Genomic DNA, 17,181 nt, shown 5'->3' on the forward strand with positions numbered 1-17,181 from the left:
TCACTGAAACAACTTTGGGGCATTTTCTCTGTTCATTGGCTGTTTCTTTATCACTTGGTGTTTCTTCTGAGATCTTTTGCTTCATTAGCTGTTCAAAAAACATTTATCAAGTACTTACTGTGTGCAAAAAACTATGCTACGTGCTGGAATAAGCAGAGCATACAGGGTTCCCTGACCTCATGGAATTTACTATGTCCTTACTATAGAGATTGCAGATTATTTACTACATCGGACTCCATTCTCTTATTTGGCTTACACAGTATCAAAATGGATTTTTTTTTTCAGTCAGTATTTTGAAAATGAGAAATTTCACCTAAAAACCTAAATTTGTAGCTGCTTTAAATGTATACTATCTGGCCATGTTGGGCCCTCATTCCTACGTGGCATTCTGCTCTAGTAGCAGGTCCCCCTTTAGATGGGACTGTGTGCATCAGTTTGTGTAATTACCTCTTAATCAGTTGGCATTCTTCATCACAACTGTGCTGTTCCTTTTCTTACAAAATTATTAAAAGGTGAGCTACTCCTCAAATGTTTTCTGGCTAATCCTCCTTCAGGCATTTGAGTTTGTGACCCTTGTATGATATTTATTAGCCTACTACTAATTATCTTACAGCCTCAGGGAGGAAGCAGAAGGGAGAGACATCATGTTTTAGCTCCAATCACCAAGAAGAGTAGACAGACACATTGTAATACCCCTTCTCAGATTCATTCTAACAAAACAATAGAGTTCTAGTTCATAAATCTTATGGTAGTTCTGACATAATAGGTATTTTTGCATGCTGTAAACCATTCGAGTTGACATATTTGTTTACCTCAGTAATACCGTAGTAAAATTTTGTTTATATTCAACTAACATTTAGTTTAAGTCTTTAAGTATTTGCACATTTGTTAGCTCTTTTGCTTTTAATCAGTATTAAAGACCATATGAGATAAGGTTATTATGACCCATAGTTTAGTTGAAGAAAAACGAGGCTCGGAGAGGTTGGCACATTGTCCAAAGTCCAAGCCTATTCTTTTTTCCATGAGACTGCCTTCTCACATTTGCATTATCTCATTAGATCTTGACAACAATCTTAAGAGACAGGTGGAGCAGGTTTCATCATTTCTTTAGATTGCAGAAAGCAAACTCAGAGGAAGAGTCCTTTCTTGCCTGTGATGACAGTTGATGTTCAGAACTTGCCTGTGCCTTCCCAGCCACAGTGCTAGACACTACACAGGTCTTACTTCTTACCACTCCCCTATGATATGAGTATTGTTATCCTCATTATATTCCTAGAAATTTGAACCAAGAAATGTCTATAAGTTTGTGGGGTTTTTTGCTGTATCATATTACCCAGGTTGCTTGACTCTCTATTAATTAATACATTAATAGCCTACATTATAATTTAGCACACTAATCTAATTTTAAAAGTACTCAATAAATTAAGCTTGAGTATCAGCTCTTTTGTATTTTTAGGAATAGTGTTTTCTCTCTGCAGTGTTCAAAACAAAAGGGGACCAAATTTAAGTTTAATTCAAAATCTATATTTTCTGTTTTTGTGTATGTTCAGTTTTGAAATATTCTTTTACTTTTTAATGTGGAAACTTGTCTGGGAAAATACTTGTTTCGAGTTTAGTGAATCAGTGTATTGATTGTGAATTTTGGTTTATTGTTGATTTGTGACAGGGAGGGACATAGGAAAGTTATCTTGATTTGAAGATTGGGGAATAATTTGGTAATGTAATAATTTCTTAGGTGAGTTGTATGACTTTTGGTAGCTTGTATATATTATACATAATTATATATATATATATATATATATATATATAATTTTATTTAATATTCAACCCTAGCTAGGCTTTTAAAATAAATTAGGGGGAAAAAAAGGCCCAAGAAAGCCAGATCTATTCAGTATTGGGTTTGGGTTCCTTTTGTATATTTTACCTTTTAGAGTTTATAGTTTTGGTTCCATTTTATTCCACTTTTCATTTTCTTGGAGAAGGCACCAAATGTCTGTATTTCCAAAAATATTCCCAAGAATACACATTTTTACTTAAAAGTCATCAGAAGAGTCACAAGTTCTGTGTATCCATTTTTAAAGAATTAGTCTTAAATTGTTTCTAACGATGCAGATGAAAAGTAGCTATGTGCTTAGTCAATTCTCAATTATATTTAAAAAAAGCATTGATGCAGTAATTGTCGGTAGTATTGAGGCATAGGAAGCCAATAATTCCTAGCTGAACCAGTGTCTAAAAGCTGAGGTTGACCATGAACTTTTGAGTTTTAGACACTTTAATAAAGTTTATTCCCATGTTTTTATTCATATATTTATCCTATAGTGAAAATGGCAGTTTCCCTCTGTTAAGTATCATTTCTAGTTCCCTTATTATATTTAAGTACAGTAACAGCTCATGGATCGATAATATAAGGTTAACTTTGTCTTTTAAGTCCATTAGAAATAAATTTCTTTCTGAAAGTATTTAATAATCAACCTTGTGAGCCCCTATTTTTCATTCTTTGAGTAATTGCTTCTTACTAATGTTATGAATTTTTTTAATTCTTGATTTTTCTAGGGATTATTTCACATTTCAGCTGCTTTTGTTTTCTACTGCTATCATTGAGGGTTCAAGAACAAAAAATAAGTCTTCAGGTAACATGCCTGATCCATAGTAGTGCTTGGCATTGTATTTTGCTGAAAAGATCATATACCTGTCTGGATGCTTGATCTGAAAATAAAATTGTGATGATTATGAAATATTCGCATGGAGTTTTCTTGGCTGCCTCTAACAAATTTGGTCTTATTCGTTTTGTTTCTTTTTAAAAAAATCTTTTTTTTTTTTTTGGCTGTCTGCTTTTCTTCATGTCTTGATCTGCAATAAGTATATTGATATGTGCTTGTACTTGCTAAATATCTTAATTTTGCATATTTCGCTGCTTGAATTTTAAGTAATTTTTTTGGGCAATGCAAATTAAGAGCTTGAGGCTATAAGTAAAATAGCAATTTACAGAAGTTTTTAATTAGTTTATAAGAGTATGTTCCTTACCTATTATATATTTTCAGGTTTTGTATTTTACTAAAATGAAATAAAATTTAAAATTCAATGTCTCAGTTGCACTGACCACATTTCAAGTGCTATTTTCAGACCATATGTGACTAGTAGCTACCATTCCAGGCAGCACAGAGAAAAAGACGAGTTTCTGTCATCATGGAAAGTTCTAATTGGATAGGGCTATTTCCCTGTGAAATAGAAGGAAGTAAGCAGTAAAGTATGAGCTCGTTTCTGATACTAGTTTTGACGGCAGCTTGGTAACTCCAAAAGATAAAACATATGATCAGTCCTAGAATACTTCCTCTAGATATGTAGCCATCTCCAACTTGAGTATTTCATACTTAAAATTGCCTGAAATAGTTCATTTGCTTCGTTGATTATGTTATTTTAAAGTGAAATTGTTTGTTGTAGCAAAATTCATATAGTAAACAGGCCAACAACTTAGCCTAAATTTGAATCCTGACCTCAGAACTTAGGTTAGTAAGTTCTGATAAGTTACTTAACTTCTTTGAGCCCTAATTTCCTTATCTGTAAAGTGAAGGTAACATTAGTTACATCATAGGATTAATAAATAAATTACAGTAACTATATGTAAAGATAAGTAACAGAGGGGACATGTTTAGCGCTTTTAAATATAGAACGAAGCCAAAACATTTAAGAATTAGGCCATATTGTTTGCATGGACTTGTTCCCACACTTGAAACTATAATAGATCTCTAGGAATGGTTAAGTCAAGAGTGTCCTGTAGAAATTTCTGGTGCATGGGATTATTTATGACATCATGTGAAGTTGGAACAACTAGAATAACCAGAATGAGGAGAAAAAGAGAAAAATGATCAACTTTTGTTTTTGGAGAAGTCTGTAAAGTACTTTCTGATAACAGGGGTAATAAAAGTGAGTATTTTGTATAATGTTTTGATAACTTAGAAAGTTTTTCACATAATTCTTTAGTTTGATTCTTTAAATATTTTGAGTACCTTTATTGTACTAACATTAAAGAAGAGTAAAAGGAAACTCATAGTTGACCAACACTTTGTTGGTTATGTAGCTAACTTTGAGGATAGAAATTTCTCTTAAGTTTTCAACTTTAAATCTTATGCTCTTTCTAATTCAACATGGTGTTTGATAGCAGTTGTATTTCTGAGGAGGTATATATTTCAGAATCTCTGTGGATGGGACCTGCATATATGTAACTTATTTTCTTCTGTGTTGAGATAGAATGCCTACCGAAGTGATTCTGGTGCCCATCTCTGGTTAGAAATCATTGTTCTCTTCTGCTTTAATTATTTTCCAAATGCTTAGGTAGGGCATCAGCAACACTTGAAAAAGGAAATAAAAATTTAGTTTCCTATTCACTATCTTTAGTGCCTCTCCATTTATAAGTGCTTGTGGAGAGCCGGAATCCAGTCAGACAATTTAACTTCTATAGTTAAATAGTCTTAGTATTCCCTTCTCTGCTTCTCTCATAACAATTTTGGCTAGTTAATTGTCTGCCCTCAATGTTTTTGCAGTCCTAAAATGTTTACTTCATATTGCTTATAGTAGTATCTTTGTGAATGTTTTCAATTGACTGGCTAAAGTTTTTTTTTTTCAAGTTTTTATTTATTTATCCATGAGAGCCACAGAGAGAGGCTGAGACATAGGCAGAGGGAGAAGCAGGCTCCCCATGGGGAGCCTAAAGCGGTCTCAATCCCAGGACTCTGGGATCATGCCCTGAGCCAAAGACAAAAGCTTAACCACTGAGCCACCCAGGTTCCCCAATTAGCTAAAGATTTTTTTTTTTTTTTAAGATTTTTATTGATCTTTTCCCAGCTGTCTTGAAGGTGCTTCAGTACCCTGGACTTAGTAATTTTTCCCCAGCCGTATTTGACTCTGAATATTTCACATTACCGAGCTCAAAACTGTCCTTTGAATGAAAGGACAGTGTCATAATGGGTGAGAGAAGAGAATATTCTAGCAAACCCCGGTCATAGGTAAAAATCATGTTGCCTAGTGAATCTTAAAAAATGAAAAGCATTTTCAAACCTAAAAAGACCAATATTCTGGGAAGTTGCATTTTCAAACTTGAAAACTGCACGTTTACTATTTGAGATTGTAACTGGGATTTAGCAGTGTCTAAACTGTTTCTTCACTCAGACTTATCAAAATGCAGTTGAGCAGTAGTTATGATATGTTAACGTTAGCTTTTAATTTCTGAGCAGAGATCATTTCACTAGAAGCTATTAACAGTGAATATTGGCTGCTTCTGCATTGAAGTTTGCTTGGAATGTTCTTATATATAGGTGTACCTTTCTTAACATAGAATATATAGTTCTGATTATGTTAATTACATGCAGATTATATCTGTCTTTGTTGTTATACCATAAATAAATTTACTTAAAAACAAAATAAAAACCAAGGCCTTCATGATATTAAAATTTTCCCAACAGGAATTGAGACTTGGTCATAGGTCACCATAAAAGTATTGTTAAGACACTTATTTTTTTGTGAACATTGCATTCAGAAGTTTGTACTTAATGGATTTCTAGTTATTTTCATTTGGTGCTGACAATCTGTTACATAGTAATATATGGCACAAATATGGCAATGCTTTTATTTTTTAAAGTTGGCTATCTCATTTTCTTCATATAAAGTAATGGAGATTATGTGGTTTATTAAATTTAGATGCAATATTAATATATTCCAAAAGGTAGAAATTGTGATACCATATTTTGCCAATTTTAAGACACACTTCCTTTTCATACTTTTAACAGCTCTGGAAAATGAGATGCATCTTAAAATTGATCTGTGTCATTTTAATGGTGGGTTTTTTTGTTTGGGTTTGGTTTGGTTTGGTTTGGTTTGGTTTTGAGGGGCTTTTTGTTTTCCTTACCCGTGTGTAAACTACTGGTACATGCTATAATCATTGATGTCTTAGGCTTGATAAAAAGTGATTGATTTTTTTTTTAAGTTTATTGTAGAACTTAGACTCGTTATGATGTGGTATATCTTTGTGGTGAAAGAAATGATTTCTATGAGAATATACTGTATTATTTGGACTAACCTTTCCTAAGATCTTTTAGCATCTCCTTCACATCCTATCACTGCTATCCTAGTGTGTCAAATGGCAAAACTGAAACAATTTAATAATGAGTTTATGAGTTTGATGTACTTTATTCAAGGGGAGACAGTCCATAGTTTGAGGGAGTACCTAGTGCCTTATGAGCACTTCCCAAGGTATTTTCCCAAGAGCCATTTCTATAAAATATTAGAAGAGGCAGCCCCAAAACAGGGCATGATTGGCTAGGAGGTCCTCCTGTTTTCTGTGGTAACATAAGCTGCCTATAGCCGTACAGTGAGGTGTTTTCCATAAGTGCAGGATGATTTAGGTTTAGATTTATGACATGGGTGGGGCCACTGGAGTGGCTTCCTTCTGGGTCCCAATATAACAATTAACAATCACTAATTAGGTTTTTTAAATTAAACTGGTTTCCCATCTGTGGAAAGATGTCCAGAACAATAAGAGGAAAATGGAGATCAAGAAACAAGGAAGAAAACATTTGGGATCAGGATTGGGATGGGTGGAGTGAAGATAATGGATGGGAGCTCCAGGGTGAAGAAGAGAGAAATGGGGATAGGACACTAGAGGGGAATGTTAATAAGAACATTTTCCACTTACCCAGCTTTACTTATCCTGGTCAAGTCTCTGATTGTGATACATCAGCTTGTGAACTACCCAGTAGTTAGCTAGAATCATCACAAGCATATTCTCTAGATTGTGAATACAGGAACTCTTCTTGCTGAGACCTTTCCTCACAGGGGGTGCCCTGCTACTCCTCCAGCTTTACCGGTTAATCCTAGCATCTGCTGGTATAGACCCAGTAAGGTCTGTGTTTCCTTTTATGCATGCTGTCTCAAAATAAGTAGCCAAAGGGGGAACTGCTTCTTAGACAATGCATTTTTCTACAAGGAATGATTACAGATATATGCACAATTAAATTCTTTGGTTTTATAAGAAGTGTGGGAGTACCAGACAAACACTGAATTTTAGGAACTTCCTACCTTGCTCTATCATTCAGCATTTAGATAGAGCTTGGTGTCGTCTTTGCTCTTTAGCCTATTTGATTTTTATTTCTACAGATAGTAATTTAGTTATCTGTGGTATAAATTCATACTGCGTGTTCCTGCTTTAGCTTTCTATTGTCTATGCTTACTAAGTTCTCATACATTCAGCGGTTTCTCCGTATTCTCCAGCGATGGTGTGTTTTAGTTCTTCCTCATTTTATCTGGCTAACATAACTCTGTTTTAGGCAAGATCCTTTTAAAAATAAAGCTTTAACATTAATATAATATTTAAATTTTCAGTATAAAACATCAATTGAAGGACCTTTTTTTTTTTTTTTTTTTTTTTAATCAGAAGGAATTTTTGCTTTGTAAAGGGTTTTACCATAGTAGTATTTTAAACACTCTGCAGGGCCCTCTGGAAGCCAGTCTAATTGCTGCCTGGTGTTGGCTTGGCATTGTTCTGGAAAAGGATTGAAAAGAACTGTTGCATGTCTGAAATTCTCAAGTTTCCAAAAGTCCCTTTCAGAATCTACACAAAAACTTTAATCTACCTTTGGAGTTTCTTGAGTTAAGCAGACCTTTTTTAAGAAGTCTCCTATTCAGAATGATCTCTTTGAATTACCCAATTTTGTTATTTTTTAATTTTAAAAATTATAATAGTATTTTCATGCCTTTTCAGCCATATTAGACTCTAATTTTTTTTTTTGAACTATCTTGGGCACCAAATTAACATTGATTAGTAAGAGAAGGAAAATAAATTTCAAATTGCAAATTACAGTCTTGCTGATAAGTTTTATAGCAAAATCCTTTTCAAGTCATGATTCTGCACTATTCTTGCTTACTGTAATGCCTCAATTAAATGTAAATGGAAATAAGAGATGCTGTCTATAAGTAAAGGTAAATATTTTTCACTGACTTATGAATAGTATTTCAAATATGGGTGCTGAGTTTTATGTATTTCTGACAAAATATGTCAGTCACCACTCTTTATAAATTAGCGTTCCCATAATTTTTCTTTCAGTTTTATTGTCCTGAATTCATTTTCTCTTTTCTCAGAGGATGTACTGAGTAAAGATGCCGGGGAATGTGCAATATGCCTTGAAGAATTGCAGCAGGGAGATACTATAGCACGACTGCCTTGTCTATGCATATATCATAAAGGGTAAGTTTATTTTTATGTTAACCAAGTTGATATTAGAGTAAAAAGTGCTTCTCAAAAGTTTCAAACACATTGTCCTTAGGGCTAAAAAGTTTTCTTCTTAATTGAAACCCCCTCTCCCTGTTTCTTTAAAAAATGAGCTTTTTATTTCCTGCTAGAACTAAGATTTAAGCCCCAATCTGTTTGTAACCAAAAATCCACCATTTGTTAAACATTTACTATTACTCAGGTATTGTCTATAACAGCTTAGCTAGGTTATCTCATGTAAATCTTGTAACAATCTCATTTTATAATTGAGGGAATAAGCCGAGGAACAATAGGAAATCTCTCCAAGGTCATGTGGCTGGTAAATGGAAGACGTGAGATTTTAGCCACGTCTGTTTGGCTCCAGCACCCATCTGGATTCTCATAAAGTATTCTTGGTTTCAGAGTAACGCAGGACAATTTTTAGATTAAAAAACTAGTTAAGGTAAACAAAAAAATAGAAGACTGTAACATTTCAAACCAGTGAAAGGAATAAGGTAGAATTTTATTTAAAGGCGGGAGTGGGGGAAAGCATAGAGAACATAATAATAATAATACAAAATAAGGAGGCGAAAATAAAACTAGTATCAGTAATTTTAATAAATCTAATATGACAGACTTACCAGTTGAAAGCAGATTGAAAGATTGGGATAGGCTTTTGATGAGTGACACACTTAAACATAAGGATATAGAAAAATATGAAAGTGAAGATAGAAAACTGTGTCTAGGCAAATATTAACTACAGGCAAACTGACAAAGCTAAATTGACATCAGACAAAATAAATTTTAGAAAAATATTACTAGTATGATATGATAAAAGTATATAAAATTTAGTTTTTTAGGGGATCCCTGGGTGGCTCAGCGGTTTGGCGCCTGCCTTTGGCCCAGGGCACAATCCTGGAGTCCCGGGATCAAGTTCCGCATCAGGCTCCCACCATGGAGCCTGCTTCTCCCTCTGCCTGTGTCTCTGCCTCTCTCTCTCTCTCTCTCTCTCTCTTTCTCTCTCTATGTCTATCATGAATAAATAAATAAATAAATCTTTTTTTTTTAATTTAGTTTTTTAGTGAACCAAAGGACACAGTCTCAAGGTAAAATATTTAAAGAACTATCAAAAAAAAATTGACAAATATGTCATAATAATGGAAAATTTCAACATAGTCCTCATTGAGTCAAACAGATATACACAAAATGAGTCAAGACCTAGAACAATCAAGCAATACAGCTCACAGGTTTGTCTAATGGGTGTATGTATATCTGCACCTAGCAATTGATACATTTTCTTTTCAAGTACATATGAAGCATACAGAAATTAATGGTGTACTAGGCCATAGAGCAAGTTTTAGCAAACTACAAAAAATTGGTACCATACAGAAAACTGTTCCTTGGTCAGTTATATGTCAGTAATAAAAGATGAATAATCTTCACACATGCTTCTAAGTAATTTGTAGATTAGGGAAGAAATGTAACGAAGGGCCCCTGGGTGGCTGAGTTGGCTAAGTGTCAGATTTTGGCTCAGGCCATGATCTCAGGATCATGAGATCAGTCCCCCCTTGGTCATAAGATTGAGCATCCCTGATGGAAACCTGCTTAAGATTCTCTCTCTCCTTCTTTCTGTCCCTCCCTCTCTGTGCATAAATGCACGTGTTCTCTCTCTTTCCAAAAAAAAAAAATTAAGGACTTAGCAGGGTTGCCAGATACGAGCTCAAATGAAAATCAGTTGCATTCATATCTCAGTAAGAAAAAAGAACTTTTTTTTAATAGAATAATAACATTAACAGCCACAGAAACTACAATAGCTGTGATGTTAAGAATACATCCTACAAAAGATACTCAAGATTGAAAACTTCACTGAAAGATACAGAAGATCTAAAGTTTAAGTATACCATCTTGTGGTTAGGAAGACTCAATGTCATAAAAATGTCACTTAACCCCAAATTATGTAGTTAATATTATCCCATTCAAATCTCAACTAGTTTTTTTCATGTAATTTTACAAGTTTCTAAAATGTACATGGATGATACCCATATGGTAAGAACAGTCATACTCATGAAGAGGAAAACTGCTGGGGGACTTGCCCTGTACAAATATATTTTAAGACTATTAATTAAGACAAATGTGAAATAGGCAAAGGAATAAAGTCCATAAACACTTGTGCATATATGAGAGACAGCATAGCATGGAGTTTAAGAGCATGTACTCTTGGGAGTTAAGCTTTCCCCCCATATCCCAGCCCTTCCACTAGTTCATTGTGTGATATGTTAAGTTATTTAGTTTTTCCCTCCCTCAGGGAAGGAAAATGAGGCGATAGTACCAATTTCATACAGTTATGAGGTTTTAAGTGGGTTAAATTTTAGAAAGTACTTGCACATAATAGCTGCTATTACATAGTAAGTAAATGAATAAAAAATTGATTTGGCAGAGGTGGTATTACAGCAGTAGAGAAAGAATGAACAATTCAGTGAATGGTACTGAGATCAGTTGGTTATTGTTATAGAAAAATAGTTGAAGCCTTATTTTATAGTTGAGATAAGAATCAGTTCCCAGTTGACTAAACATATGCCTAGGGAAGCTAAAATCTTAAAAAATGGAGAGAAATATTCTTGACCTCTTGGTAAATATTTTTAGGGCTAAGATACCTCCCCCCCCAATAGAAACTTGAAAGAAAAATTGATAAACTTTATAAAATTTAAAACTTTCTTGCATCATGATACTGTGAAAAAGTAAAAACTAGACCTCAGACTGAATTTTTTTCACTACACGTAACAATTTATTGGGATGGTATCTGAAACAATATTCTCCTTCAGTAACTTTGTGTAATGGGTTTAGCTCATTGCAGTTGGTTGAAGAACAGTGACAATATAATGAGATTATCATACTGGTTCATACAGAAAATATCTCAGCACATTAGTGTTTTGCTGCATCAAATAAAAACAGATGAAAACGTAAATGGGAACAAGCTATGAGAGAATACAGCGTAGGTATACCTTGTTTTGTTGTGCTTCATTTTATTGCACTTCACAGATACTACCTTTAAAAAAAAAATGTAGGGTTTCTTGCAACCCTGCATAGAACAAGTCTATTGGTACTATACTGCCAACAGCATTTGCATCCTATTTATGTCTTTGTGTTATGTTTTGGGTAATTCTCACAAAATTTCAAACTTTTTCATTATTTGTTACAGTGATCTGTGATTGTGACTTCTAAAACCTCAGGTGGTAGTTAGCCTATTTTCACAATAAAGCATTTTTAATTAAATTATCTAAATTTATTTATTTATAATAGATTTATCTATTATGCATATAGTTTGAGACATGATGCTTTTGCACACTTTAGTAAAGTGTGAACATGCACTGGAAAACAAAAAAATTTATTTGACTTATTTTATTACAATATTTACTTTATTTCCATGTTCTGGAATTGAACACACCCAGTATATGAGGTGTGCCTGGTACTATAAGAATACCCATCCATGGAACATTCTGACATCCAGTTCAGTTAGGCCATGTGATTTATTTGGAAGTGCTTGCTTACTTCATTCATAGTTCTCAAATTTTGTGCATTGGGCTTTTGTCCCCATATTAATATTAACCCTTCCTTAGTCCTCTATTTTTAAGTAACCTATACACCCAACATGGGCCTTGGGCTCACAACCCTGAGATAGAGTCCCATGCTCTACCAACTGAGTCTTTATGTCAAGCTGATTTCACCTTTAAAAAAAAAAAATCCGGGATCCCTGGGTGGCGCAGCGGTTTAGCACCTTCCTTTGGCCCAGGGCACCATCCTGGAGACCTGGGATCAAATCCCACATCAGGCTCCCGGTGCATGGAGCCTGCTTCTCCCTCTGCCTGTCTCTTCCTCTCTCTTTCTCTCTCTCTCTCTGTGTGTGACTATCATAAATAAATAAAAATTAAAAAAAAATAAAATAAAAATAAAAAATAAAAATCCTATATCTACAGTGGTATTTTATTTATCTGGAACAAACAGAGCTTTGTTCTGGTTACAAGGTTGTATTATTGGAGTGGTCTGCCTTAACGTGGTTTTCCCATAAACCCTGTTAGTTTTAGTATATGTCTGATTTGGTAGAAAACAAGGATCATCAAAAATGTGTATACTATATTATAGCTGAAATATTTGGATAATTTGTGTAAATCTATTAAAAAAAGGCAAAATAGAAAATTTGGCAAAAGTTGTTAAGTCAATTCAGAAAAAAAAAAAAGAAGAAGCCCAGATGGCCAGGAAACATACAAATGTAAGTTGTTATACTTGGAGAATAGTTCTGTAATAGCTATGGGCTGTATATATTCTACAGCTCAGTAATTCCACTCCTGTGTGTAATCCCTGGAGGAATTCTTGATCTTGTACTCTAGGACAGTGCTGCTACTCAGTGTGCAGGTCCAGGGTGAAATAAAGGAGCTTGAGTCAGAATGTAAATCAATATAATACTGTCTTCGTTGAAAAAGACTTGCAGTGATTAAAAAAAAATAAAAAGTGTGTTTAGAGGCAAAATTAATGGGTATTCTGACTCAAAAGCTCCTTATCTCATTGAGAACTGGTAACAGACGACTCATGGATTAGTACTGTATTTGTGGGCCACTCTGAGTAGAACAGCTCTAAGAGACATGTATAAGATGTCCATGGAATCATTGAAAGTGTCCATCAGTAAAAGAATGGACACATAAATTGCAATATGCTTGTATTTATGGAATATTACATACAATGATAATTTCTCAATATGAGTCAAAATTACATGGCTGTAAAATAAGTGCCCATTTTAAATCACATAGGAACCATGAATTGTTAAAATATCTGGAGTATTTTGTTTAGTACTTATTTTTTTCTGAGAGGGAGGTGAGGGGCAAGGGTAGGGGGAGAGGGGGGAAAGAGAGAATCTCAAACAGACTCCACTCCCAGTGGGGAGCTTCACAGCCCTGTGATCATGACCTGAGGTATAACCAAGAGTTGGACTCTTACCTTGAGTGAGCCACCCAGGCACCCCTGTTCAGTACTTAATTTTAAAGGATATTCCGGTAAACCAGAGGACAACTAGAGCCAAGTAAGTAGATAGAGAACAGGCTGAAAACCATCTCTAAAGCCAATTTGGGCATGATTATTTAGACAAGTCTTAATGGCAACAAATTATTTTAGATATTTAAAAGAATATTATGTGGATGAGATATGTTACTTATTTTCCTTTTTGTTTCATTATTTTTACCCACCAAACTATCCTATAAGGTGATATGAGAATAATACATAATAATTTTGCCTGTAAGCATATCAGCCAAGTCTTCTAACTTTGTGGCATATTCAAATTTGAGAATGTGTCAACAGTGAGAACGTTGAGCAGCTTAAATTCTACTTGGGTAACTTCCTAGCTGTTGGGAAGTTACTTAACCTTATTAAGGTCTTGCCATTTATCACAGTGAACTAGAACTTTCTGCAGTGATGAAAATGTTTCGTATCTTTGCTGTCTAGTAGAATAGCCAGTAACCATGTATGTGGCTTTTGAGCATTTGAAATACGGTAGTGTGACCAAGGTACTGCATTTTTCTTTAATCATGAGTTTAAATTTAGCCACATGTGGCTTGTGGCTACTGCATTAAACAGTGCAGATCTAATCACAAAATACTTTATAAATGCAATTAGATGATGGTATATTTGTGTATGTATATGTATTGTAGAATGGGATAGAATTAAAATCAAAGGCTATATTTATATGTGAGTATTGAAATACAGTCTTTTAGGGGCACCTGGGTGTGTTAGTGGTTGAGCATCTGCCTTCGGCTCAGGTCATGATCCCGAAGTCCTGGGATCATGTCCTGCATCAAGCTCCTCACAGGGAGCCTGCTTCTCCCTCTGCTCATGTCTCTGCCTCTCTCTGTCTCATGAATACATAAATAAAACCTTAAAAAAAAAGGGAGGAATATAGTCTTTTAAAAGATGATACAGTTAAGAATTAGAATTTTAAAATGGTTTGATTACATTGATTAGGGACATGAACAGATTGATATTTGCATGAATGAAGATTTTGAAGAGAGAAATATCTGTCCACGTTTGTCACTTAATTTTGAATACTGCTTAAGTGGTAGTTCTTTAGATTCTCTTTTGGTAAGGGTTGTTCTATTTAAACTACTTTATAGTGTAACTTTGCAAAGGTTGTTTCCTTAACTTCTTTGAATAATTAAAATGTGAGACGCCTGGCTGGCTCAGTGGGAAGAGCATAGAGCATGCCACTCAGTCTTAAGATTGTGAGTTCAAGCCCCATGTTGGGTGTAGAGATTACTAAAAATAATAATAATAAATTAAGATCAAAGTGTAATAAACAGATCCTCATCTTTTACTTATATGGCAAATATCCTTATTTAAAATATTTTTTTCTGTAAGAAAGAAGTAAGAATTTTTATTATGGCTATTATCTAAATAATTAAACGTAAGTATTTCAGTTTTTCTGGTTTTGTTCTTTTCTAGCTGCATAGATGAATGGTTTGAAGTAAATAGATCTTGCCCTGAGCACCCTTCCGATTAAGCATCAGCTTCCTGTTTTATAGGTAATTCTCTGTTTTTCTTTTTTAATTGCTTATTAAATTGTTACCTGGGTTATACATTCTTAGCCATCATTTTTATTCATTCACTTATTTATTGAAGTGTTTGTGTGTCCATCCGTCTGTCCATCTGTGTCCCAGACATTGGGTTAGGTTACTGTGTAGAAAACTCACATGGAAAGAGAACATAGAAAACAAGTATATTGATTCCTGAAGAAAGTCTCATATTGAGTAACTTCTCCATTCTTGGTACTTTAAAACACATTAGGTTATTTAATTTTAGGTTAGTGCTTAAATCTGTGAAATATATGATTGGTATGAACTTCACACATGTACATATATGTAGTCATTGTAGTACATGTTACCCTGTTTTATCACTAAGAAATCTGAGGCCCAAAGTAATTAATTCCATGACTTTAAGAAGCAGTATGCACAACAGTCCAAGGTCATGCATTTAGGAAACAGAATCAGATTCTGTACTCTTACCCAAACTTTACAAGTATATTCTTAGGTAATGCAGTATAATATTATAATTCTAATCATAATAATTAGTTGGCATTTATGTTGCATTATTATGTGTCAGACATTGTTGTAAACATTTTACACCTATTAATAACTCATCTAATTATTGTAACAACCCTTTGAGCTCAGGACTCTTGCTATTCCCATTACACAGATGAGGAAACAGAGTTATAGAGAGGTTAAGAAACTTGACTTGTCAAGCTAATTCCTAGGTAGAACTGGGATTTGAACCCAAGCATATTGGCTCCTAAGATTGTGTTCTTAACTATTTTGCTGTAATTAAGTAGGAGCATTTTCTTCAAAAAGTTGCATCATGTATTCATTCATTCAGTTTAATCTTGCACTTTAGTATATCTTCAGCCTGTTATATAGTGTGCGTGTCTATATATAGTAGAAGCAAAACAGAAAAAAATTGAATTTTAAACCAAATACAGAATGTTTTGCTCTGCTGATATCACTTATTCATTATCCTGCATTATCTGAAAGTGTTCAGTGAATTGAATGATAAACTCACTTGACTATTGCTATTTTCCATATTCCATGAAGTGAGTTAAATGAATAATTTAGCTTTGAAAAAGTAACTTCACATATATGAAAAGCTTTTTGTGAGAAGACTGGCAGAACTGACATAAAACATTGGGTTTTTACATCAAGGCAGAACATTTTAGCCAGTGCTGGAATAGTTTCAGGAATTGGAGCCTCTATGTTCAGAGACTTAAGATGGTAACCAACAAGTCTTTACTGAATGGCTAGGCCTGAAGACAGAAAACTGGAGCAGGTTGTTGCCCTTAATGAGGATAATTTAATAGCAGAAGATTAGAGTATTGAAAGAGGAGATTTGAGGTCACTGAAGAGCTGTTATAGCAACCAAAGTAAGAACTGCAACATGAAATGAGACCTCTTCACAATTAAAGTGGGTCTCCATGGGAAATGTGAAAGCCATTGTAAGCTGGAGGGTACGAGAAGACTATTAGCTTTTGAAACTTTTACTGTGAGGTGATTCACATCATATTGACACACTAGAGGTGTAAATTGGGATAAGATTGCCGTGTAAAGGAAGTGTGGCAGTAGAATGATACTTTTGAGTATATGTGCAGGTATGTTTGGATTTCACGATGAGCAGGTTTTTTGAAGAGGAAGATGCTTTTGGTGTATCTTTAGTGTAACCTTACATCTCGGCCAATCTAAAATTATGACTAAAATTATAGAAGCATTTTAAGAGAAGTACTAAAAACTAATGCTAATAAATGAAGTTTTTATCTTAGTATTTTACATACCAAGGTAATAGGTCTAAAGTTTTCACCTATAGGTAAAATGTATTTTAGAGGCAATAAACTTTTTTGTGTGAGGTGGGATTTTATGGTCCTCAAGTTTTTATTTCATGGTCCAATCAGCTAAATTTTTCCTTTAGTGTCACAGTGAGCCTATGGATATAAGGAACATGAGTCTCCTCTGGTAGTCAGTATGCATGTTGGTCTTAAATAGCATTTCAGTTTTCTTACCTTAGGTATCAGTATTGTCTTTTTACTGACTTTTTTTTTTTTTTTTTTTAATAGAATCTGAGTGGGACACCTGGGTGGCTCAGTGGTGTTGAGCCTCTGCCTTTGGCTCAGGTCGCGATCCCAGGGTCCTGGTATCCCACATGGGGCTCCCTGCAGGGAGCTTGCATCTCCCTCTGTCTATGTCTCTGCCTCTCTCTGTGTGTCTCTTGTGAATAAATAAATTTTAAAAATCTTAAAAAAAAAAAAAAAACCTGAGTTTGCTGGCACTTGCCCTTAGAGGTCTTATAAATCAATGGACTCTATGGGCCTTGAAGAGTCATTTTTACAAATGTATAGTTATGGAATATCTTGACTCAGATTT

At 34.4% G+C, this 17,181-nt stretch overlaps 1 protein-coding gene across 1 annotated transcript in view; it reads left to right on the top strand.

Moving 5' to 3' along the window:
* ZNRF2 (zinc and ring finger 2) overlaps positions 1–17,181 on the top strand; it is a 104,359-nt gene that overhangs the window by 75,610 nt on the left and 11,568 nt on the right. The window contains exons 3-4 of the mRNA XM_041727861.1: positions 8,131–8,236; positions 14,723–14,802. Of these exons, the coding sequence (XP_041583795.1) occupies positions 8,131–8,236; positions 14,723–14,780 (164 nt within the window). The 3' untranslated portion in view covers positions 14,781–14,802. The remainder of the gene's footprint in view (positions 1–8,130; positions 8,237–14,722; positions 14,803–17,181) is intronic.

The sequence above is a fragment of the Vulpes lagopus genome, chromosome 13 (genome assembly GCF_018345385.1).
Source record: "Vulpes lagopus strain Blue_001 chromosome 13, ASM1834538v1, whole genome shotgun sequence".
NCBI lineage: Eukaryota > Metazoa > Chordata > Mammalia > Carnivora > Canidae > Vulpes > Vulpes lagopus.